Source organism: Ammospiza caudacuta, chromosome 15 (genome assembly GCF_027887145.1).
Source record: "Ammospiza caudacuta isolate bAmmCau1 chromosome 15, bAmmCau1.pri, whole genome shotgun sequence".
In the NCBI taxonomy this organism is placed as follows: Eukaryota; Metazoa; Chordata; class Aves; order Passeriformes; family Passerellidae; genus Ammospiza; species Ammospiza caudacuta.
Window position 1 is genome coordinate 4,810,565 of NC_080607.1, and position 24,362 is coordinate 4,834,926.

The 24,362-nt window shown below is 57.5% G+C and overlaps 1 protein-coding gene across 1 annotated transcript; it reads left to right on the forward strand.

Annotated features, from left to right (window-relative positions):
• Positions 1 to 1,808: 1,808 nt before the first annotated feature.
• TP53INP2 (tumor protein p53 inducible nuclear protein 2) lies at positions 1,809 to 23,085 on the forward strand. The gene is made up of 4 exons (XM_058814625.1): positions 1,809 to 1,983; positions 11,932 to 12,260; positions 15,293 to 15,602; positions 17,181 to 23,085. Exons 2-4 carry the CDS (start codon positions 12,137 to 12,139, stop codon positions 17,431 to 17,433), a joined length of 687 nt encoding a protein of 228 aa, XP_058670608.1. The 5' UTR covers positions 1,809 to 1,983; positions 11,932 to 12,136; the 3' UTR covers positions 17,434 to 23,085.
• The last annotated feature ends 1,277 nt before the right edge of the window (positions 23,086 to 24,362 follow it).

Below are 24,362 nucleotides of genomic sequence, written 5' to 3' on the forward strand. Positions count from 1 at the left end.
TAGGGCACATGCCAGCACAAATGGGGCAGCTCACCCTGGAACATGTTTCACCCTGACAAGATTCATCCTGCTGCATTTATTTATGCCCTCCTCTATGGCAGCAGGATTAAAGGCTAATTTCTGCACTCCTGCTGCAGCCAGCAGGAGCCATCCTGTAATCACTCCGTGTGAAACCAGGACAAGCAGGAGCAGCAAAATGAACCTCCTGGCCAGCAGGAGCTCTTGGCTTCAGGCAGGGACCAGGTTGGGGGACAAGTGTGGTTATGCTCTAACTTCTGGTGTCTTCTGCAGATCGTCCCCTCTGTGCCCAGCAACTTCAGCTCCTCGGACATTCACTGAAACTGCCATAGCCATCTCAAAATTCCCTCCACGGACATCCCAAATCAGTGGATTTTCTGCTTAGGACTGTTTCAAGCTTCGCAGGCTTCTGCTCCCCTCCTGGCAAAGTGGGGTGGGAGCTCTGCAGGGTGGCAGCTCTCCTCCCAAAATGGTTTACACTCTTCTGCAAGATCCTTCAATTACAGAAGACTAAATGTTTTTTAATTTGTGACCTCGTGTTGAATAAGACACAATTAAATTCTACCTCTTGTGAATTTACAGTGGGGAATTCTCACCTGTGATGCCAGATGAGTCCTAACTGTTCCATGCATGACTCAGACACCCAAACGGCTCCATTAATGACTGTTTTAATAAATGTTCTATCTTTACACAGACAATATCCTGCCCTGTGACAAGCCTGGCACGAGGTCAAACCAAACTTTGGTCCCACGGTCGGCTCATGCTGAGGATGCCAAGCATCCTGGGGGGCTGTGACACCCCAGGGACGTTCCTGTGCCGTTCTTCACGAACCCTCCTCACCCCCTCGCATGGGTAATGGTCGGGCAGCACATGCAGGGGTTTGGGCCCCAGTGCCCTCATTGGTGTCCGAAGTGGCTCAGTGGATGAGTGCTGTGCAGCAGTGACAGGGGATGGGTGTCTGGCTCAGTGGATGAGCGCTGTGCAGCAGTGACAGGGGATGGGTGCCTGGCTCAGTGGATGAGCGCTGTGCAGCAGTGACAGGGGATGGGTGCCTGGCTCAGTGGATGAGCGCTGTGCAGCAGTGACAGGGGATGGGTGTCTGGCTCAGTGGATGAGCGCTGTGCAGCAGTGACAGGGGATGGGTGTCTGGCTCAGTGGATGAGCGCTGTGCAGCAGTGACAGGGGATGGGTGTCTGGCTCAGTGGATGAGGGCTGTGCAGCAGTGACAGGGGATGGGTGCCTGGCTCAGTGGATGAGGGCTGTGCAGTGCAGCAGTGACAGGGGATGGGTGTCTGGGAAGCTTCAAGGCTCCGTCCCTTCCCTTCCCTTCGGCAGCGCCAGCACATCCCCCGCTCCCTTCCTGTCCCCCCCGCGACCTCGGCCGCTGCGGGCGGGACCGGACTCGTATCGCTTTTTTTTTCAGTGGCTTCAGGTCTTCATTTCCGTCCATCTGCCTCCTCCCGTTCCCGTTGGATCTCGGTGCCGGAGCTCCCCTCTTCCCCCGCACCGCCGGGGGCTCAGCCCTTCCCCTCTGCCCCAGCACTCCGGCGCTCTGCAGCCTTTCCCTTTTCCCCGGGAGTCCCCAGCCCCTCGCCGCCGCCTGCCCGGGGCTCTGCCGCCCCTTGCCCCGAGGAACCGGCCCGGCCCGGCCCGGCCTCGCCCGCCCGCGTCCCCCGAGACCCCGCTCCCCTCACGGGACCCCCGGCCCCGCCCTCGCTGCGCCCGCTCCCATTGGCTGCGGCCCCGGGGGGCGGGGCCGCTTTGTGACGTCACGATCAGCTGTCGGAAGGTGCCGATTTGTGCGGGGGAGCGGCGCGCGCTGGGCAGAACGGCGGGGTCCGCACTGGCACCGGGACGGGCACGGATACCGACACACAGCGGCACCGGGACACAGCACCGGGACACACACACACACCGCACCGGCACCAGCTCAGCGCCTGCCGCCGCCCGGGACACGCAGGGCCGGTGAGTGCCCGCGGGACGGGGTCAGGGTCGGGGCCGGGCCGGGGCTTTGCGGGCCCGCACGGCCCGGGCGGGGAGCGCCCGGCGGGGGCGGCCCGGGACCCCTCGGCTGCGCCCCCCCCGCGCCCGTTGTTTGTTTCTTCTTCACCGGATTAAGATTGGCGGTCGTTCCCCGCTGCCATTGGCTGCGCTGCGGTGACGTTGCCTCATTTGCATTTGACATTGAGACGTCAGAGCGCTCCCCCCGTGTCCCGCCGTGACCCCCGCGCCGGGGCCAGGCTGGCACCGGGCATTGCCCGCCGTGGGCACGCGGGGCTGCCCCGGGCCCGCCGCTGTGGGGCTTTTCTCGGCAGGAAGCGGGCATGTGGCTCCCCCCGTGATGTTTAGACGCGCTCCGGGTGCGAAACGTGGCGGTTTGGAAAAGGAATGTGAAAATATAAATATAAGTGTGTGTCAATGTATGAAATATGTCATGGAATCACAGAATGAGTCGGTTTGGGTGTGACCTTCAAAATCATCTCGTTCCAACCCCCTGCGGGGGGGTGTCCTGGGAGGGACACCTTCCTATTCTGTATGTTATATACTGTATAAAATACAGCATATATAGTATACTGTATGAAATAAATTTGTGTAAAGAATGTAAATAGATGTAAATCTCTAACACAAAGTATTATCTATTTAACTTATTTACAGGAAATCCTTGGTGCTTTGGATTTAGATCCCTCTGTCTTTAGATGTCGATTGTCTTTGTAAATCCCCCAGGTTTTATGAGATTCAGGTGCTTTGATGTTTTTGTGGAGTTTGGTTGTGCTGCCCGGGCAGGGGCTGTGTGTGGAAAGGGAGGTGCTGGCAGTGCTTGGCCGAGGTTTGTGCCATGGGGCAACTCCCCCACATCCCAGGATGGACCCCGAGGTACCAAACACTGCATCTCCCTCTGCTTTTGCTGTTCTAAGGGCACCTCCTTTGGGACAGCTCACAAAAGTCATAAATTCTAAAAGGGCCGCTTTCCTCTGGATTTCATGTCTCTCACCTCAGCTTGACTGAGCCTGGCAGGCCCTGGAAACTAATCCTGCTTCTATCTAGGGGGACTCATTGTGGAAAAACTTGGACTTTGTGGAGTGTAAAAGCAGGTTAAAAAGGGCATTTTTGGTCTTGTAATTCTTTTATGCACATAAACATACATATTTGTACAGGGGAGCTACAGCCCTGCTGACAGCACCTGAGCAAAGAGACTGGCACCCTGGCACCCCAAAATAGTGGATTAAACCCCCTTGAGCCCAGCAATAGCCAGTGCTGAAGCAGCACCAACGAGGGCTGAGCTGGGCAGGTGCCAAGTGCTGTTGCTTGTTTGGCCAAGGTTTTGCTGGGGTAGGAAACAATCCCAGAAACCCTCCCAGAAACAGGTGTTGGGCTCTGGTACAGGACTGTGCTGGACCTCCTTTCCCACCAGACTTAATCTACAGAGTGCCAAGAACTGTGTTGTTTTTCTCTAAAATAAATCTTTCCTCTCATTTTACATTTCCTCCCCCCAAAATACCCCCCCTTCTCCCCCCTCAAACAACAAACCTACCACAAAAAGAGACAAAAGCTGTCTGCTGTAGCTCACTGCCACTGTTGGGAACTTGTTGCGTCAAACTGCTGCTTATCTGCATGAACAAAAAAGGAAAAACAGAAAAGTTTTCCCCCAGGTAATAAAATGGTAACACCTGCTTGTAATTAGGCTGGAAAACCCTGTGACACAACCTTGTATCTGAGGGGTTTTTAATGCTGATTGCACAGTGAGGGAGCCCTGAGCGGCCTTGGGGGAGCTGCAGGAGCTCAGGGTTCCTGTGCAAGTGCAGTGCTCCAGGGTCTGTTCAGGTCCGTGGTTTGGGGAGGGTGCGAGGCTGGGCTGCTCCCCTGCCTCCCTCCCTCCCGGTGTGCAGCTCCTCGGGATGCTTCACTCCTTGGGATGCTTCACTCAGCGCATCCCAGAGAGGAAAGCTCTAAAATTTCATAGCGTGGCTCATGGCAAATCTAAAATTTCCAAGATCCTGCCAGCCCCTGGCAGATTTGCCAGGACTGTGTGTGTTGATATCTAGCAGCACGAGGTCACATTTGCCCTTGGGGTAAGGACCTTCGTGCAGCAGTGACAGAGGAGCTGCTGTGAGTGCAGAGAGCAGCTCCAGGAGAAACATCTCCTCATCCTGCAATGTCCCCTCCTTCAGGCAGGATCTGGAGGAGCATGTGGGAGCTCTAGTCCCTGTTGAGACCTTGGACTGGCTGAGGAAAGCGCTTCAGGTTCTATCTTGGTCTGCCATTGATAAGAAGAGTGTCATGATGAAGAGTTTTTTGGGATTTTTCAAACTGCTCTCTGCCTTCCTCCCCTGATCTGCCATGGAAGAGGCTCTGGCTCAGCCTCTGTTTTGCTGGAATCAGTCTGTCCGTGCTGGCAGCACCTCGGGGTGCAGCTCTGCCCTGTGCCCAGGGCTCCCCCAAGGCAATCCATCAGTGGGATCAGCTGGACCTGGAGCACAGTGATTGTGGGACCTAACTCAGCGTTAATTCAGCCCCACCAAGCTGTGCCAGGCAGGTCCCTGCCAGCTCTGGTCCCTCCTTGTTGGGGAGTGCCGGGGACAGCCCAGGGATGATTCACTGGGCATTTCTGGGCTGATGAGCTGAGCTCCCCTGGGCTGCCCAGCTGCCGGGTCTCCTTCTGCGTTATGTGCTTCTGTGCCAGGTTTACGATTTTCCTGCAAGCAGCACAGCGAGCCTTCGAAACGCTTGTCTAATTTAGGTGAAATGAGTTGAGGATCCCATTTCCCCAGTGGGTTGGAGGAAGGCACCACGTTTGTACCCTGCCTCCTGCCGGGCTGGCTGCAGGGTGTTCTTAGCTGTGCCGAGCAAGGGCCGCTCCGCTCCGCCCTGCCAGCAGCATCCCTCCCTCCGCCGGGTATTTATGGAAACTTTGGGAGCCCGGTGCCATTTCCAAGGGGAGTTGCTGTTTCCTTGCCCGCTGGGACTCGTGCGAGCCGCCGGGCGCTGCAGGTCCCGGCCCGAGCTCCCTGCCCGAGCTCCTGCCCGAGCTCCTGCCCCGAGCTCCTGCCCGAGCTCCCTGCCCGAGCTCCCTGCCCGAGCTCCTGCCCCGAGCTCCTGCCCCGAGCTCCCTGCCCGAGCTCCTGCCCCGAGCTCCTGCCCGAGCTCCCTGCCCCGAGCTCCCTGCCCCGAGCTCCCTGCCCGAGCTCCCTGCCCCGAGCTCCTGCCCCGAGCTCCCTGCCCGAGCTCCTGCCCCGAGCTCCTGCCCCGAGCTCCCTGCCCGAGCTCCTGCCCCGAGCTCCTGCCCCGAGCTCCTGCCCCGAGCTCCTGCCCCGAGCTCCTGCCCCGAGCTCCCTGCCCGAGCTCCTGCCCCGAGCTCCTGCCCCGAGCTCCTGCCCCGAGCTCCTGCCCCGAGCTCCCCGCACCTCCCGGGCCCTGCTGCCCTCCTGCTCCCTGTTCGCAGCTCCCGGTTATTTGCAGCCACGGTGACTCACAAAACTAATTATTGTGTCGAGGCTGCTGAAGGGCAAAAAAAAACTTGATGCATTGTGGTTCCCTTACTTCCATTTTAAATTGAATATTTTTAATACCTTCTGGCTTGCTGTGAAATGCTGTTGGACTTTCTGGAAGGATTCTGATGGGCATAATTCCCTTAGAAACTTGAGTGTCCCTGGTGGGCTGTGCCCTTGTGCTGGCAGTGCCTGGTTTGCAGAGCCTGGGGAGGATGGTAGCTGTCCCGTGGTGGTGCCCCAGTTCTGGCAGGGCACAGGGGCTCAGTGGGTGCATTCTGGGCAGCTCAGCCCCAGCGGTGTGGCACAGAGGCAGTCAGTCCCCTTGTGTCCTGAGCAGGGACACCTGGGACACACCTCCCCTGCAGATGTGGGGCACCTGCAGACACAGGAGGGCTGAGAGAAGGGACCTGAGAGGAAGAGAAGGCATCTCCTGGTCCAGACTGGCTCTGTGGGCACCGCCTCTGCCTGGTGACCAGGCACAGATTGTTCTCAGTCCCCTGTCAGGGACACAATCGGGTCCCTCCTGTGCTGCAGCTCCCATTGAGGCTGCCAGCCCTCCATGCCCTGGTGTAAATGGGGAAAATGTTTGCTGCAGGGAAAGCACAGGCACTCCAGATACCTGGATAAACTTCAGGGCTTGATCTGCTGCTGGCTGCTCCAGAGAGAAGTGCTTGGAACGTGCAGGGATGGAGGTGGCACATGGCCATCTCACTGGGCAGGAGCTGGCCAAGGAGTCTCTGGTCTTGTGAAGGGCTGGGAGGTCACCCAAGCCCTCTGCAATGAGCTGATGGATGAGCTTGGTGGCTGCCAGGGAGGGCCTGGAGGGTCTCCTAGGCCAGGAGCTGCTCCTTTCTATGGGGGTGGGAGAGTGCAGACTCACAGGGTGCTTGGGGTTGGGAGGGACCTTACAGAGCATCTCATTCCACCCCTGCCATGGCAGGGACACCTCCCACTGTCCCAGGGTGCTCCAAACCCATCCAGCCTTGGGCACTGCCGGGGATCCAGGGGCAGCCACAGCTGCTCTGGGCACCCTGTGCCAGGGCCTGCCCACCCTCACAGGGAGGAATTCCTTTCCAATATCCCACCTAACCCTGCCCTCTGGCAATGGGAAGCCATTCCCTGTGTCCTGTCCCTCCATCCTGTGTCCCCAGTCCCTCTCCAGCCCTCCTGGAGCCCCTTCAGGCCCTGGGAGGGGCTCAAGGTCTCCCTGGAGCCTCCTCTCCTGCAGATGAGCACCCCAGCTCTGCCAGCCTGTCCCAGAGCAGAGGGCTCCAGCCCTTGGAGCATCTTTGTGGCCTCTCCTGGACTCACTGCAGCAGCTCCACATCCTTCTGATGCTGAGTCCCCAGGGCTGGGGCAGCTCTGCAGGTGGGGTCTCACCTGGGTGGGCAGAGGGGCAGAATCCCCCCTGACCTCTGCCCACGCTGTGGTCAGCCCAGGGCAGGGTTGGTTCCTGGGCTGCCAGTGCCCATGGCCGGGTCACATCCAGTTTGTCACCAGCAGCACCCCCAAGTCCTTGTCCCAGGGCTGCTCCCCACACAGCCATTCCCAGCCTGTGCTGGTGCTGGGGCTGACCCAGGTGCAGGACCTTGCCCTTGGCCTGGCTGAGCTCCATGAGGTTCATGTGAGCTCCCCCAGCCTACCCAGGACCCTCTGGGTGCCCCAACCCCTGAGCTGACTGCCCCACACAGCTCAGTGCCAGCCCCACAGCTGCTGACAGCTCTGGAGCTTCATCCTGCTGCTTCAGCCTGAGGTTTTCAGAGACAGGGTAAAGTGGGGGGGAGGATTAGTGCTAATTTTGGCCCTTGCCTGCATTTTGGCCTCAATCCTGCCTTCACCCTGCAGGTTTGGTTCTGAAAGCTTTGCCAGGAGCTTCCTGCAGCTCCCTGGGCACCACCATGGGGCAGGTCCTGCCATTGTAGCCCACCTGTAGCACAGTCTCTTGCAGCCCCCACATTCCCTGGCTTGGGGAGGGTGACAGCTGGAGATTTACTTGAATTCTTTGGGGAATGATCCTTTAAAATGATCCATTTCAAGTTTTGCTCTTAGGGAAGCTTTTAATTCTCTCCCACTTCCTCCACAGCTATGGCAGCTGCCTGTGAGCCCCTGTGCCTTAACTTAAGAAGTTACGTTTGGGAGAGAGGACAGTCAAAAATAATGGTGTCTGTTGTGTCCTCAGAAAAAACAAATTACCCCTGGGTTGTGGTGGACCTGAGGAATCCAGGTACCTCACTTCCCTTCCTGTGATTTTCCGGGGAGCAGTCCCTAAGCAGGCAGGTGCTCTGAGCTGTTCCTGGGGGAGCAGCTTTCCTGCTGTCCTGTGAAAACTTTTATCATCATTTAACAAAGGAAAACTAAAATATAATCATTTAACAAAGGAAAACGAAAAGGTTTTGACCGTGTCCGTGGCCATTTGACCTTGAGCTTGCTGGAGGGTGAGCCCCCAGCAGGGGCTCCCAGAGCCAAGGCTGCAGAGCATGGGAAGCCCTCGGTGCAGCCAGACATTCCAGGCTGTTTTAGGGACAATCCCTGCCTGCCCCAGCCCTGCCCTGTGCTGCCTGCTTGGGAGCTTTTCTGGGTGACCCTGCCCTGGCAGCCAAACTGGGGCCACTCTCTGCCCCTGTCCCTGTGTGCCAGACCTTGTCCCCAGCTCTGCTGTTGGGTGACATCCAGATCTGGGCAGGGACAAGAATGACACTGAGAGCAGTGCCAGTGTCCTCCTGGTGTGGTGGGCTTGGGCACAGCACAGGGGACCCTGCTGTCCCCAGCCCCACTGTGTCACCCTGAGGACCTCCCTGCTGGCACTGGGCTCAGCTTTGGCTCAGTCCTTCTGCCAGCCTGGCACTGCCCCAGCTCAATGAGCACATGAGCCATGAGCCCACTGCTGGCCTCACACTGAGCCACAGGGACTGACCCCTGTGACCCCCTGTGACCCCTGTGCCTGCCCCAGCCTGTCCTGCCCGGGCACCTGGGGAGCACAAACAGTGGGAGACTCTGGGACATCACCAGCAGGAGCCTGGGGGCTGTGGAGTTTCTGCCACATTTAGATATTTAATAAACATCTGAAATAATGAATATTCATGTCATATTAAAAGGTGTTTGCTGCCTAGGTGAGTGCTCAGGCAGGTGCCAGGTTTCCAGGCTGGGCTGGTGCTGAGGCCACCCCACCCTCGGGGCTGCCAGGGTGGCCTTTGCCAGTCTGAGCTGCTCCTGGGGCAAGTGGGCATCCTGTGAGCTGGGAGTGGAGCACACCAGTGTGCAGCCAGGGCCCAGCTGGGCACCAGCCCCTCTGTGGGGTGTTCCCTGACTTACCTGGATGTGCTTTGGTGATCCAGGGGCAGGGGGTGTCTGGCTGATTTCACGGATGGCACTGCAGGGTCCCAGCGTGGCCCTGGGGGATGTGGGCTCAGAGAAACCACTCTGCCATGTCTCAGTGCCCAACTCAGTGCCTGCAGGGAAGCCAGGAACCCTCTCAGGACACAGAGCAGAGACCCCTCCTGTTGCAGACATCTTTTCTGAAAAATCCTTTCCTTAGGATTTTTCCTCCTGAGAAGCTGAGAGGCCTCAGGAACAAAATGCAAGCAATGATTATCTGCTGCTGTGGAATGCAACAGGTGCATCTGTGATTGGTCTCATGTGCTTGTTTGTAATTAATGCCCAATCACAGTCAGCTGGCTCGGACAAGCCTTTGTTATCATTCCTTTTTATTATTAGCCAGCCTTCTGATGAGAACCTTTTCTTCTATTCTTTTAGTATAGTTTTAATATAATATATACCATAAAGTAATAAATCAAGCCTTCAGAAACATGGAGTCAGATCCCCATCTCTGCCCTCATCCAAGAACCCCTGTGAACACCGTCACATCCTCCCTGACTCCTGTTCCTCCTGGTGAGTCTCCACAAGCCTCAGCTGAGCCATCCCCGAGTGGGTGGGGAGCTGGGCTGGAGCCCTGAGCTCTGCAGGGGCAGGGCTGTGGCTCATGGGCTGCCTTGTGCCCCTGGGGCAATGGGAGTCACCAGGACCTGCTCTGGGGACAGGTGGTGTCTCCCTGCTGCCCTGCCATGCCAGGGAGGGGGAGCTGGCTGTGCCAGGGCTGCCTCATGCTCCATCACTGCCTTCTGCAGCTGGAGGTGTCTGAGAGCGGAGCCCTGAGCTCCAGGGGATCCCAGCCCTGGGGAAGGCTCCTTTGGTTCCTCATTTTCTGTGTTGTAGAGCAGATGTTGCTCCTCCCAAGGCACCTGAGAGACTACAAAAGGCATTTCCATCCCATGAAGGAATGAGTGCCTGAGGCCCAGAACTGCAGTGCTTGGCAGGGTGCTGGGACTGGGGGGGCAGCAGGGCTGAGCAAGGACTTCTCCTGCTGGAGGGCTGGGGTGTGCATGGGCACGTGGTGCCCCTGTACCCTTCCCGTGCCACACTGCCTGCAGCACATGGACTTTCCCTGGGTGCAGCATCCCTCGAGCTCCATGGCCCCTTGGTCCTGACCTGGGCTTTGCCATGAGGTGGGGATTGACCCTTTCAATGCACCCACCTCAGTGTGCCAAGCATGGCAGCACCCAGCTGTCCCTCTCACTGCACTGAGCTCCTGCTGGCATTTCGTGGCCTTTTCATGCCCTTTTAATGTCTCTGGACCAAGAGGCACACAAATAACACACAAATAATACTCTGCACCTTCTGGCTGCCCCTCCTGTGCCTTGCCAGGAGCTTGGCAGACATCAATGAAACGAATGAGTGCTGAGCTCCCCCCACACTGGAGAGAGTATGCTTTCCCAGGTGTGAAAAACGCCAATCACTTGTTTTTAAAATTTTAAAAGTTTAATAGTAATAAAATGGTTATAAAAATAGTAATACAATGAGAGTAATAATTATTTGGACAATTTGAATTAGGACATTATGAGACAATAGAAACAAAGAGTTATGGACAGTCTGGGTATCTCTTTCTGGGCAGCACAAGCCCGAAAAAGGCCCCACGTTAACAAAGGATTAATCCTTAAAAGCAACAGCCTGTTGCATATTCATACACCTCATACATGATGCATAAATTCCATTCAAACATAGGATTCTGTCTGGTCAGTGTCAGCTTCTTCCTCTGAATCCTGACAACGCCTTCGAGGTGGGAAGAAGTTTGTTTCTTCTGATAGAGGGCAATAAATTCTTTTTCTCTGAAAGATTTGGGTGTCCTGTGGCTGCCATCTCGCTGTGATTTCTTTCTTTAGAAAAAGTATCTTACATAGCATAGTTTCTATTTTAACATTTTTTATAACTTAAAACTATATTTAGCACACTACTTAAGAGAATTAATACAGCATAACTTTCTAACACAACACATATAATATTCACTTTAATATTTGCAAAAAGCCAGTCATAAAATTGGCATTGTTCACACCAGGCATAAAACAGTGATGAGCTGAGCAGAGGGGAAGCAGAGACCCACAAAGGGCTGGGATGAGAGGCTGGGTGTGAACAACAGTGTGTGCTGGCAGCCCAGAGAGGCAGCAGCATCCTGGGCTTGTCCCCACAGGGGGGGCAGCAGATGGGGGGGATTCTGCCCCTCTGCCCACCCAGGTGAGACCCCACCTGCAGAGCTGCCCCAGCCCTGGGGACCCAGCACCAGAAGGATGTGGAGCTGCTGCAGTGAGTCCAGGAGAGGCCACAAAGATGCTCCAAGGGCTGGAGCCTGTCAGGTCTGGAGCCTGACTGGGAGAGCTGAGAGTGCTCACCTGGAGGAGGCTCTAGGGGGACCTTGGAGCTCCTTCCAGTGCCTAAAGGGGCTCTGAGAGATCTGGAAAGGGACTTGGGAAAAGGGACTGGAGTGACAGGACACAGGGAATGGCTTCCTACTGCAAGAGGCAGGGTTAGATGGGATATTGGAAAGGAATTGTTCCCTGTGAGGGTGAGCAGGCCCTGGCACAGGGTGCCCAGAGCAGCTGTGGCTGCCCCTGGATCCCTGGCAGTGCCCAAGGCCAGGCTGGATGGGTTTGGAGCAGCCTGGGACAGTGGGAGGTGTCCCTGCCAGGGCAGGGGGTGGGATGAGATGGGACTTCAAGGTCCCTCCCAGTCCAAACCCATCTGGGATTCTGTGACAGTGCTGTCCTCGTCCTGCCTGCTGCCAGGAGCTTGGCATGTTTGCCTGACCTAGGGCCACTGTGTGCTCTGTCCCTGCCAGCTCCTGGGCCTGGGTCTCCTGGGACACCCCAGCCATGAGGATGGGGCCACAATGAGGGGCTTGGCGCAGGTGGGGGCTGCAGGGCACAGGCACCCAGGGCTGCTTCAGGTACAGCACCAGCTGGGACAGCCATGGCACAGATCGGTGCCAGGGGCACCTTTTGCTGTCCCCTTGAGCCCGCCTGAGCCCCTGGGACGCAGGAGGGCCACACTGCCAGCCTGTTTTAATGTGCTGTTCCTTTTTCTCTCCCTGTTCCAGGCCTTTGCACTGAAGCCAAGTGAAGCACCTCTCAACTGCACTGCACACTGCTCAGCTGGGATTCCTGTGGCAGCCAAACCTCCCTGTCACTGACACCCCGAGGGCTCTTTCTCCCCTCCCTGCCCATCTCTTCTGTCTGTGCCTGGGAGCTGGTGCTCAGCAGTAGCTCTGTCTCCCTGCCCATCCTGCTGGACTGCTCCCCACCATGTTTCAGCGTCTCACCAGCCTCTTCTTCAGTGACAGCAGCATGCCAGAGGGCCTGGAGGAGCCCAAACCCTTTGTGGAGGAAGAGGAGGAGGAGGATGGCTGGCTCATAATTGATCTTGCAGGTGAGCAAAGCAGCAGAACTGTCTTCCCACAGCCTCTGCTGCACCTTGTCTCTCCAGAGCTGGGCAAATCCTTACATCAGCAGATGAGCTGACACCACATGAGAGCAGCTCTGCCCTTCATTTTCTCTGCCCTGGTCCCCATGCTCTGCCATGGTCACTGCAGCAGCCTCTGACCTGCTCCTCCTTTTCCCTCTCTCAGGGATGGTTCTCAACTTTCTGCCAGTGTGGGAGCAGCATCAGCATCTCCAGCTGGGGCTGCTGCTGCCCAGAGGCCTCCAGGAGCCTCCATGGCAGGAGGGGAGCCTGGCAAGGCAGGGAAATCACCAGAGCTTTGGGGTGATGCTGCCCAGGGGGATCCCAGGCTGGGCAGTGCCATGGCCTGGGCTGAGCTGGGCCCTGGGCAGCAGCCCTGTTCCACTGCTCCAGGAGCAGCCAGGCAAAGCTGCTCCTGCCCTGCCCTGCTGAAAGCACACAGGAGCTGTTCCCCTGTCAGGGATGGGGCTGTCCCCATGGCAGGGCAGGGGGCAGTGGTGCCTGTTCCAGCTGGGCATGTGCCACCAGGGATCTGCCATGCTTGGGTCATTTGAGAGGAGTAAATCTCAGCTTCCAAGGGGGTTGTCTTCCCAAATTGTTCCCACTGTCCATGCCAAGCACAAGGGATTTGACACCAGGTGCCTGTACCTAGAGAGCCCACAGGGCTCCCCATTCCCAGAGCATCCCCAGCCCTGTGTAACACCAAGCAGGCACATTGAATTCCTCCTGTGCAGATCTTCTCCAGCTCTCTTCAGACCTTGGGAGTTTCTGTTGTAGATTGATGACTCAGCCAATTGCAATGATGTTTTTATGACCTTTTCCTTACAAATGCAGCAGCAATCAGAGACAAAGCCTCCTGCCTGTGCAGGAGCTCCTGAGGCTGTGCTCTGCTTTGGTAGCCCCTGGTTGGTTGTGAGGCCCCAGCTCAGGGAGCACAGATGTGTCCTGCAGGTTTAGGAGGAGGAGTTTGTCCTCTCTCTTGCAGGCAGCAGGTCTCTGGGCAGATGTTCCCTGCCTGTTTTTTTTATTCAAGTTGTTCATTAGGGTGTTTTTCCCATATGCAGTGACCTGGAGAAGGGACCAGAGCAGGGACAAGACTGGGATGGGGCACAGGGCCAGCCCCATGTCTGGTGGAGCACTGGAGAGCTGTTGGAGGTGATGGGTGGTGTGGGCATGGGCAGCTGGGGAGGCTTCCCCGTGCTCTGGGCATTCAGGTGCCTGAGCAGGGAGGGTCAGGGCAGTGCCATGGCAGGGGGTTGTTGCAGGGAGGTCCCTGGAGCAGTGGGCATGCAGCTGCCACGTGTCAGGGCCAGCTGGCAGCAGCTGCAGCGAGCCTAAGGCATGCCAGGAGGAGCCAGGAGCTTCCCCAGCCAGAGAAATGCCGTGCCCTGATCCCTGGCTCGAGGCTGCAGATGGCTCACGGGACCAGGGCCTGACTCTGGCACAAAGCACTCCCACGTTTTCCCAGGGAAGTGCCTCAGCTCTCGGTGCAGCGCTGGCTTCAGCAGAATGGCACCCTGCTGCCAACTCAGCTGCACTCTGTTCCCACAGCAGCCCCTCAGCACTGGGGGACCAGATTCCTTCAGCTCTATTTCTGGGGCTTGAGTTATACCAACACTCCAAGAACCAAACTGGGAGCCCCATCCTTTCCTTTGGAGCTGTGGGGCAGCAGCTGCTCCCGGCCTGGCTCCCTCCCAGCAGCAGACAGGCAGCCTAGGGAGCCTCAGGATTCAGCCTCAGCCAGCCTGGTCATTGCCCCCTGTGTTGCAAAAGGCACCAGAATTACTCAGACCTCCCTGGAATGTTTCTGAGGCTGCTCCTGCCCCCTTGCTTAGCCTGGCCCTGCTCAGCACCCCGGGAGAAAGCAAAGAGCATTTCCCAGGATGTGGCTGCATCACTGAGGTACTTGAGGATCCCAAAATATTGCTTTGTGACATTAAACCCCACCTTGGCAGAGCACCGGCATGGTGCCCAGGATGCTCTCTGTGCCCTTTGTGGGAGCTCTGCTCCAGCCCAGCTCCCTGCCTGTCCCCAGGCTGACAAACAATCTCCAGCCCGGCATGTCAGCAGCTATTAATAGGCTGATATCCTCTGACTTGGAGAAAGGCATTCTCCTCTTTGGAAGGCCAACTGTGGCCTGTCCTGAGCCCTGGGCTGGGGCATCAGCTGCAGGAGGAGCTGGGGATGCACCGAGCCAGGAATACCCAGCCCCATGCTCGGTTTCTCCACACAAGAACAGTTTCACCTGTGCTTCCTTCTGCTCCTCATCCAGCTGCAGGATCCATGTAGATACTGCAGTGCCTCCCCCCTCACCAGTGCCCTCAAATCCCCCCAATGAGCCTGGCAATGGGTGTGGGCATCCCCACGTTTGGTGCCTGCTCCTGCCCATTGCAGCCCCAGCAATCCCAGCACAGGCAGCCGAGAGCAGCGGCGGCCCGGGTGCTGCTGCCGGGCAGGGGTGAGGAAGGGAAGGCATGGGGGGCTCGGGGGGTGTCAGCCTCTGCATCAGCCACTCAACATTTGGCCTCTAACAGGCTGGAGTTGAAGGCACAGTGAAAACCTTTGCTGAAGAATTTATTCCCATTATTTCTTCCAGAGAAAAGGTGTGGACTGTTTTTGTGCTGTGTGTGCTCGGTTTCCGTGTTTGCGAGTGCTGGGTGGTGTTTGTGAGCACCGGCGTGTCGGCGTTCCCGGCCCGGCCCGGCCCGGCTCAGCTCGAGTGCCATCAGAGCGGGGAAAGCAGCGTTTTTCACTGCCTGAATTCTCCTCTCCTTTTGAGAAGGAAGAAGCCCCTTGCTGCCGTGAACGCTGCGGTGTGGCAGCTCTGTGCCTCGGGCTGTCCCGTGCCGGAGCGGGGGTTCGGCGGGCCCGGTGTGCCGAGTGCCGGCCGTGGGTGTCTCTCGCACTAACGATGCCCCTTTCTCTCCCCCTCCCTCCCTGCCCCGTCCATGGTGTGTGTGTGTCCCCGCTGCCCCGCATGGCTCTGCACCCCGCCCCAGGCAGCCGTGCCCGCCCCGGCCCCGCTCGCCGCGCTCCCGCTGGCGGCCCCGGGCGCTCGGCGCGGCCCCGCCCGGCGCCCCCCGGCCCGGCCCCGCCCCCGGCTGCTGCCCCGGCCCCGGCCGCTCCCTGCTTGATGGACGAGAGTTGGTTTGTCACCCCTCCCCCCTGTTTTACTGCAGAGGAGCCCGGCCCCGACGGCGTGGGGAGCAGCCCCATGGAGGACCTGCTCATCGAGCACCCCAGCATGTCGGTGTACGTGACCAGCACCCTCGAGGTGGACGGGGAGGGCCCCGAGGACGAAGCCGCAGAGTGAGTGCGCTGAGAGAGTGTTGGGGGGCAGCAGCCCCAGCACCCACTGAGGGACCAGCGCTGGTCCTGCCATCCCAAATCCCTGCCCACACCCAGGAATGTTTCACCCACGGACAGAGCGTGGCAGTGGGGGACATCAGTGCCCCACACCCACCTCAGGGAACACTGCATATGTGGCACGGTGCCCCAGCTGTCACCATGCATGGCTGGCAGCCCCCGTGTCCAAAACCCTCTGCCAAGGGGTCTCAGTAGCATATTCGGATGGCCATGGCTGCAGGACACGAGCTTGGCACAGGGACAGGGCTGCATTCGTCTCCCCCGCCCTTAGCAGGGTCTCCTGGCACGGCCACCTCTGCCAAGGCCACTCCTGCCAATGCCAGTGCCACCTGTCACTCGTCCAGGGGGAGTTGCCAGGCAGGGCTTACACCAGGGGTTTGCATAGGCATGGCCCAAGCAAAGCAAGCCCAGTGGGACAGGGCGGCCTTTGGGCACAGTGGCCACTGAAGACCCCCAGGTCCTTCAGGCAGGAGGGTGCTGCGGCCCTCCTCAACCACCTGCCTGTCCCCAGACTGGCCCAGCATGGGGGTGGGTGTCCCACAGCTCTGGGGAGTGGGACACTTCTCCTTGCCCCAAACCGCAGCTCAGCAGTGGGGAAATTAAACAGAAATGCCCCAAATAGCCCCTTTGCCCCCCAGGCCTGTGGGCTGGAGCTCTCCACACCCATTTCTTGGGCCACATCCTGGAGTTCTGTCCTCCCCCAGGGCTGCTCTCCCCTGCCCTGCAGCTCCCAGGGAAAGCCTGGAGTGTGCCCACGCTCAGCCCGACTGCTGCTGGGCAAGCCCTGGCTGCCAGGGGGGTGCCATGGGGTCCCAGCTCTCCCCCAGTCCCAGCCCTCCAACTCCTCCCCTGCAGCCCCTCAGTGGGGCAGGGGAGGAGTAAGAATTTGGGGTGAGCTTTGCTCCAGGCCAGGAAACTGTTCCTGGTTAGGGGCCAGCATTCCTAGTTGGGGGGTGCTATTCTTGGCTAGAGAGCACCATTCTTGGTTAGGTGACACTGGTCTTGCCTAATGGACACCATTCCTGTCTAGGTGACACCATTCCTTCAGGACCTGTCTCTTTCCCAAGTCACCCTGAGGGCCAGAGCTTGATGTCCAGAGTGGACAGAGTGTTCTGGAGTGCCTCAGTGCTGGAGGGGGCAGAGAAGGGCTAAAGGGAACCTGAGATAGCCAAGGCTCCAGAGGGGTCACTGTGGGACGGAGACAGACCAGGCTAAAGGGGCTCAGACGCAGTGGAGCTCTTGGTGGTGTCTTGATTTTTTCAGGTGTCTCAGAGCCAGCCTTGCTGGGGCATTGCACGCTCGGCGGGCCGTGGGGCCCTGGGGCCCTGGGGCAGGAGGGCCGTGGGGCCGTAGGGCAGGAGGGCCATGAGGCAGGAGGGCAGGAGGGCCGTGGGGCAGGAGGATGGTGGGGCTGGAGGGCAGGAGGGCCGTGGGGCCGTGGGGCCGGAGGTCGGTGCCCGGTGTCCCCCCCGTGCCGGGCCGGGCCCGGTGCTGACGCCGCTGTCTCCGCTGTCTCCGCAGGGACGCTCCGGAGGCGCGGCCGGAGCCGGCGGTGCCGCAGCGCGGGCGGGCGCTGCCGGTGAAGGCGGCGGCGCTGGACAAGGCGGGACAGGCGCAGCGGGCGCAGCGGGCCCGGCAGCTGGCGGAGCGGCACCGCCTGGCCCAGAAGGCGCTGCAGCGGCAGAACCGGGCCCGGCAGCGCCCGCCCCGCCGCGCCAAGCAGCTCCCGGGGGCCTTCGTCCACCAGCCCTGCCAGCGCCACTGCAACTACTGACCTCGCTCCGCCGCCCAGGGGCTGCCCCGGCCCCGGCCCCGGGAGCGGCCCCCACGGACACCGGGGACACGGCGGCGGCTTCGCTCCGCACCCCGCGCCCGCACGCCTGACCCGCGCTCCTCATCTTCCCCCTGTCCCTTCACCGCGCCCCCGCCCTCGATGCCGGCTGGGCCGCGACCCCGGAGCCGCCGGCATGGAGCCCACGCTGCTCTGCCCAGCGTTCCCGGGGAAATCGGAATTCCCGGTGAAATCACCTGTTCCTGAAATCACCTGTTCCTGAAATCACCCGCTCCCCGTGAAACCCGTCTGTCCTGATAAGCCTGTGACATCAGTGCCTTTCCTCACATCATGACTCCATGTACAGCCTGGCTGGGAGGTCACAGAGACATCGAGCGGGAGTGACAAGAGCAATGAAGCCACAAGATTTGGGATTTTTAGGAAAATCTCATCAACGACACTAAATATTGCTTCCGCCCTGCAAAACCAGCAAACACTCCTCCCCCTCCTTGATTTCTTAGCTACATTTTACCGTGATAAGATAACGCCCCACTGCCAGTCCTGAAGGGGCTTGTGGTTGAAAGTGCTGGTGGAATCTCCATGGCTGGGTCAGCCAGGCAGCTCCTGGTGCCTCACGGTGTTGTTTTTTTTTTAACAACCTTAAAAGGAATCTCAGGAATCAAAGCACCGTCCCAGCGCCGCGCCGGAGCCTTGGCTGCCGTGCCAGGAGGGGTGCCCAGCCTGGGGTGGCATCACCGTGGCTGGGAGTCCCCTCTGAGCAGCCCTTTGGCTCTGGAGCAGTGACTGCCCCGGCCCCAGCTGTGTCCCAGGGGTGCCCCTGTATCTCTGTGTGTGTTTCTCTCTGTTCCTGGACGCTCAGAGGAGGCTCTGTTGAGCGAGGGTCGCTGTCTGCCCGGTGTTTGTCCCCAGCAGGGGACAGGAGGCAGGATCTGCACAGCTTCCCCCAGGTGGCCAAAGCACGTCTGTGGTGGTGGTGAGGAGATGCTGAAGAGGAGGCTGGAGGGAAGAGGCTGAAGTAAGGACAAAGATGGATCTGGGAGCCGCTGCAATGGGTCAGGATGGGGCAGGCCTGAGTGAGAGGATTGCTGTAACAGGTGCTGTGACAGAGGCATCTTCTTTCCCCGCTAAACATGGCATCCTTTCCTTCCATCCCCATGGCCCTCCTGCCCCTTTCCTGTGAAGGGCCAAATTCACTGCTAGGCAATGCTAATTTCTAATGTAAATCCCTGATGGACTCATTTTGCCTTTGGAAGAACACGGTACAGGCTTTTCACTGGCTCCAGCACCAGCTGAGACAGCTTCAAATCCGGCAGAAATTTGCTGATCTCTCCCAGTTTGCTCCTTTTAGGAACTGGTTTTGTATCCTCTGCCCTGGGAAAGTGTCCTGCTCGTGACCACAGCCAGGATTCCCACCCTCTGAGACAAGACTCCCCCACAACACTCCAGAAAATTCTGATTTCACCAGAGGTTCTTCCACTTACCGTGTTGCATCCCTTAATATCAGCTGGGGATCTTGCCTGCAGGAATTGTGGTGAGCCCAAACTGAGACAGCTGATAGTTATTAATTCTTTTAATGAGATTAAAGCCAAAATGAACCTTCTTAGTAGCAACAGCCCCTAGCTCTGGGCCAGGCAGCCTGGGCCATGGCAGCTGCTGCTGCTGCTCCCCTGCAGCATTTCCCCTTCTCTGCTCTGCCTCGGCTTTCCCAGAGCTCCATCCCGAGAGGGGAACGGCGAGCCCTCGGCATTGCCCCACAGCCTCTGTCCCTGAGAGCCCCCCGAGATCGCCCTGCAGTGAAGAGATGGCATCTGCTGACTCCAGGGCAGCGTTTACATCCTGGGGCTTCCTGGGCTTCACACTCAATGCCTTTGTTTGCCCTGCAGCGGTGCCTGGGCTGGGCTGGGAGCAGGGCAGGGCAGGGGCTGAGCCCGGCTGTGATGGGGAATTTCCTCTCTGGCCCCAGCACACACCAAGAAGGGCAGAAGCCAAGCACTGTGCAGCGCCCAGCTTGGTCTCACTGCAGATTCTCCTGCTGCCAGTCCCTCTGGAGCACTCCAGAAAGCAGAGGCTGGCTGTGCCCCCCTGCCCCCTCGGCAGCTCCCAGAGGAACAGGCTGGGGCAGCAGTGGCCCCAAGCAGATCCTGCCCTGTCTCACCTGCCAGGCTCTCCTGTGCCTGCCCAGCTGCTGGAGATGGTACCCCAGGAGAAATCCCTTATGGAAATCCTCCCGTGCACCCTTCTCCTTTGCCGTGTGCCTGGGGATTTGTCTCAGCCTGGCGCTGCCACCAGCACCCAGCCCCCAGTGCCCATTTCAAACAGGTGACCTTCTTCCTCTGTCCCGGTTTTCAGAAGCAAATTCAAACTCTTTCTGTGCCAGTCTGAGATGTCTTTCATCACTCTGTGCCCAGCCAGCACAGAAGATGAAGCAGGACTATTACCACACTTTATATCCAGAGTATGTTTATAAAATGTTAATAAATTATTAATAATGTTTTCATGAAGATGTTAATCCAGACCCTGAGCCTCTGCTGGGTCAGCAGAGTGCACAAACCACAGCAAATGAGCTCCTGCAAGTCCCCTCTGTTGTTTGCACTCTTGCCATGTATTAACACCTAACAGTCACCTGCCAACCCTTGCCAGGCCACTGTCACCCCCAGTGTCACCCTCCCCTCCCTGTGCTCTGGTCAGCCTGTGCTCTGCAGACCTGCAGGGTTCTGCTCCTGCCCAGCAGCAAGCACAAGGCCTGCCCTGGTCCCAGGCCTCCTGCCCAGTGCTGCCAGAGCAAGAAAATCCTTTTCCACTGAAGTTTTTTGTCTCCTTGAATCTTAAAACAAATGAAAGGTGCTTAAGAACTGAGAACTTCCTGTGTGCGCACCCATTTGCATGTGTAGATATTTCAAAGCCCAGTGTGGGTGTTCTGTAGCTTGTTTTGGGGTTGATTTTTTGGGGGGTTTGTTGGGGATTTGTTTTGCACCCAGTATTTGTGATGCACTGTGTGGTGCTTCCAATGGGAGGGTTCTGGTTTGCAGGGAGCTCTTGAGCTGGTTCTGCTGGGACAGGTGGGGTGAATTTTGCTTTCTTTTCTGTACTCATGTAAGGAGAAACTACAGCATGGACTCAGGGACAAAACAATCTGCTGGGGTCTTTAAAAATGTCCTTTTCCCAGGCTTCTCTGTTAGAATGTGGGGTTTGGTTCTGGGGTGCTGCAGGGATGTGGCTCGGGCAGCACGTGGTGGTGACAGGAGCTGCTCTGACACTCCTGTGTGAAATTGTGGCCATTCCTGGTGGGATCATTCCTGGGCTGCAGCTCCTCTTCATTTGTTCGTGACCTGAAAATTCACCTTTACAGCCAAATGTGGCTGGTCCCTTTTTAACTGGCTTGTGCACAAGCAGGTACAGATTTTCAGCACTGAGCCTCCTGGGGTTTGGGAAGTGCAGCAGGGCTGTGTGTTATGGCCTGACCCACCACATCTCTGGGGTCAGGGGACAGCAGGATGGGGAAGCCATTGAAATGATCACCTGGGACATGGTGATGCAGGCAACTGAAAGAAATTTTTGTGTTTCTTGCAATGAAAGCATAAAAAAGGGCAGAATTCCCAGTGGAGAGGCCTGGGCAAATCCCTGCTCAGTAAATGCCAGCTTTGCTGGGCCGTGTGTCAGTGCTGGGCACTGGGGCAGGCTGGGACAGCGCTCTCAGCAGTGCTGGGCTTTGTGAGACCCCTTCTGCAGGGGGGAATCTGCCCACCCCTGGAGCCCCCGTGGTGCAGGGCTGTTCTCCCAGTAAGATTTGCCTCTGCTTGCCTGGCTCTGCTCTGGCAGAGGAGCAGGATGAGCCCTCAGGGTGTGATGGGACAGGAGGGACAGCCCTGCTGGGGAAATGCCTCCTCCTGGGTTGCACCAGGGCCCCAGGGCTGTGCTGCCTGCACTGGCCAAGCTGTGGCCATGGCACACTCAGGGCCCCTCAGCAGCAGCCACAACAAAGTTCCACACCAAATTCTGGCTCTTGCTTGGCACCACAGGGCTGGAGGGATGCCAAGGGAGTGGGGGCAAAATCCTTCTCATCTGTTGCTCTGAAACTTGCACTCACAAATGCTCTTTCTAAGAAACTCTGCTGCAAAAGCTTGGTCTGGAAGGAAAACAATTCTTTCCATTGGGGTCCACGTTTCCTTCTCATTGTGCAGAACATCAATGCATGGCTCATCCCAAAGATCACTGCTGCAGGAATCTTCTCTCTTTAGGCTTGTTTCTTATCAATAATTTTACATTTACATCATACTAGTACTTTTTCCTCTTTTATTCAGCCCTAATGGGGAGCAAAACACCCCCTTAGATGTCTTACCACACCAGTAAGGAAAAAAAAAAGATTAAAAAATACTCCAGTGAGGTTCTAGGCTTGAGTCCCACAGCTTTGCAGTTGCCCCTCTGGATCAGTATCAATTCCATTGCCCTGCATAAAGTGGAAACTAAACTTCATGTGAATTTATTGAAAAACAAGTGAGTCCCCAAAGATCAAACATCTAATAATTAGGAAGCGGTAGGAAGACATAAGTCACCTCAAGTCAAGAGCAATGGTTCTCAGAAGGCAGCACCAGCCCCACTGCACTGGGAATGGCTGCTGGCAGCCCTTGAGTGTTCCCTGAGTGTCTGGGTTGGAACAGGAGGCCATCCACGTCCAGCTGGTGCCACAGGGACGCTCGAGCCACCAGGGATTGTCAGCTCCACCACTCCCAGCCTCCAGTTTGCTGCTCCTCCTTTGCTGTGTGCACTCAGCAATGGCTGCTGGTGGCAGGAGGGGAGCAGCAGCAGCCCAGCGTCCCCCCAGCTCCTCAGAGCTTCCCCCCAAGCCCTTCTCCACCATGGACTGTGGTGGCCTCCTCAGCACAGCTGATGGCAGGACCAGATCCTGAGGAGGGACATCCTCATCCACCCTGGCAGCAGCTCCCTCCCAGGGCACTGCCACAGGGACAGGAATGGCCTAAAAGGGGCTGATCCCCTCGGGGCTTGTCTTCTTCAAGGTGGAGCTTCCCACCTTCAGACCTGCTCCAAACAAAGTCAGGAACCTCCTCTTGGCCTCAGGGGCTCCATCCCTGTCCCATTGCCATCACTGGAGTGGCTGCCACAGGTTGCCTGGACGTGGCTGTAGGAGCTGGGTGCAGCAGTGGGAGGGCTCTGCCTGCCTGAGGAGTCCCCTCTCTGCTGAGAGGTGTCCTCAGCCCCATTGGAGATGCCACCTTCTCCTTGCTGGTCCCCAGGATCCCAGAGCCCTCCCAGCCCTAGGCTCTGGGCAGCTGCCCACGCTTGGCCAGGAGATCTCCCTGCTCCATCTGCCTCCTTTGTGCTTCTTGAAAACCTTTGTCATTGACCCATCACCCTCTCCTGGCAGGAATGAGGATGATGAGGATGAGCAGCTCCATTCAATAGCAAAGGAATTTCTGTGTGATCATCTTTTCAGTTCTGTGCAGAGTGGTGGCACCCAGGTGTGTCCCCTGTCCCTCATTCTGAGCTGACACCTCCCAGGCTGGTGAGTGAGCTGCTTTTCCAACCCCATGTTCTGTACAGGGCTCCAGAGCACAAAAAGAGCTGCAAAGCTTTGACTTTGTTGCAGCTAAACCTGAAAATCCTTCTGCTTTCCACTCTGACCCTATTTCATTGCATGGGGGGGGGGGGGGGGGGGAAGATTTTATTCTCTGCAAATGAAGGGGTAAATTCTAAGTGCAGCGCAGTAAATTCTAAGTGTAGCTTAAAATGGGTTGCACAGGGGAGCCCAAAGCTCCTCTGCTCTTTCACATCCACCTCATGTACCCTGGCTGGGGAGCTGTGAGCAGCTCGAGTCTCCCTGAATTGTTATCCTCAGCTTTGTGCTTTGGGGAGCCTGGGGATGGGGGAGCAGCACAAGGTGTAGCAGTGACATTTCCTCTTGTGTCAGAGCTGTCCTTGCACAGAGCACTGCAATATTCTGTGTGTGTGGATCCACCCCTGGTACCTGCTTGTGAAACTCTTGCCCACACGTTGCCCTGCCCCGTGTGGGGCTGACTGACTGTACATGTGCCTTCACCCTTTTTCATGGTTTGGCATCTTTTTTTAACACAATTACAGAACTTGAAAAAAATCACTGAACTGCAGTTACAAGTCCTATGCAAGAGGTGACCAGGGAGTCAGTTTTTGGTATTTCTGTGTTTCTGTGTTGTTTTCAAAGTCACTGTGGGGTTTTTCAGAGAACCCCAACAGAATGAATGCCCCAAAAAGTTTGTTTTGGCATTTTTTTTGTTTTGTTTTGTTTTTCCTAAAAAGCATTTAGCATTTTGGATATACTAAATCTCTTAGGCAGCTTTGTAAAGCTCTAAACCCCATTTGCCCCCGGGGCTGTGTTTGGAGAGCGAGCAGGAGCGGGAGCAGGAGCAGCAGGACGGATGCAGGAGCGCCAGGACAGATGGACAGATGGACAGATGGACAGATGGACAGATGGCTGTTCCGTGGCCGGACAAGGTTGCCTTAAGCCTTCCCTGCAATGCCCCGGAGAGTGCTCGGTGCCCTCCCGCCTCCTGCCTGGGGCTGGCGCAGCCCCCGGGCTGGGAGAAGCGTCAGGAACCCTCCACGTTCCTGCATCCCCTGTGCTGTAGGACTGAGGCCCGTCTGGAACCCAAGCTAAGGAAATCCGTCCTCCTCTGTGTTCCGTGTTCAGTTGGTGTGAGCAGGGTTCGTAGGAAGGGGCGTCTCCTCCTCGTAGGACATTGTGTAAACATTTGCTGTGTGTCGACTGCCTGGGACACATCGTGTAGTGTGCCTGTGTGTGTGTAACCTGGTTTTGGTTGTTAGGTTGTAATGCTGTCTCTTGACTGAAAAAAAAAATCTAATATAAAGAAAAAATCACAAGAAATAAAAAAATATATATTTAAAATCTATTTTATGTG

Coding starts and splice junctions, on each gene's coding strand:
- TP53INP2 (XM_058814625.1), top strand. CDS start 12,137: ATGTTTCAGCGTCTCACCAGCCTCTTCTTCAGTGACAGCAGCATGCCA. Junction 12,261..15,292: donor GCTCATAATTGATCTTGCAG/GTGAGCAAAGCA, acceptor ACCCCGCCCCAG/GCAGCCGTGCCCGCCCCGGC. Junction 15,603..17,180: donor CCCGAGGACGAAGCCGCAGA/GTGAGTGCGCTG, acceptor CTGTCTCCGCAG/GGACGCTCCGGAGGCGCGGC.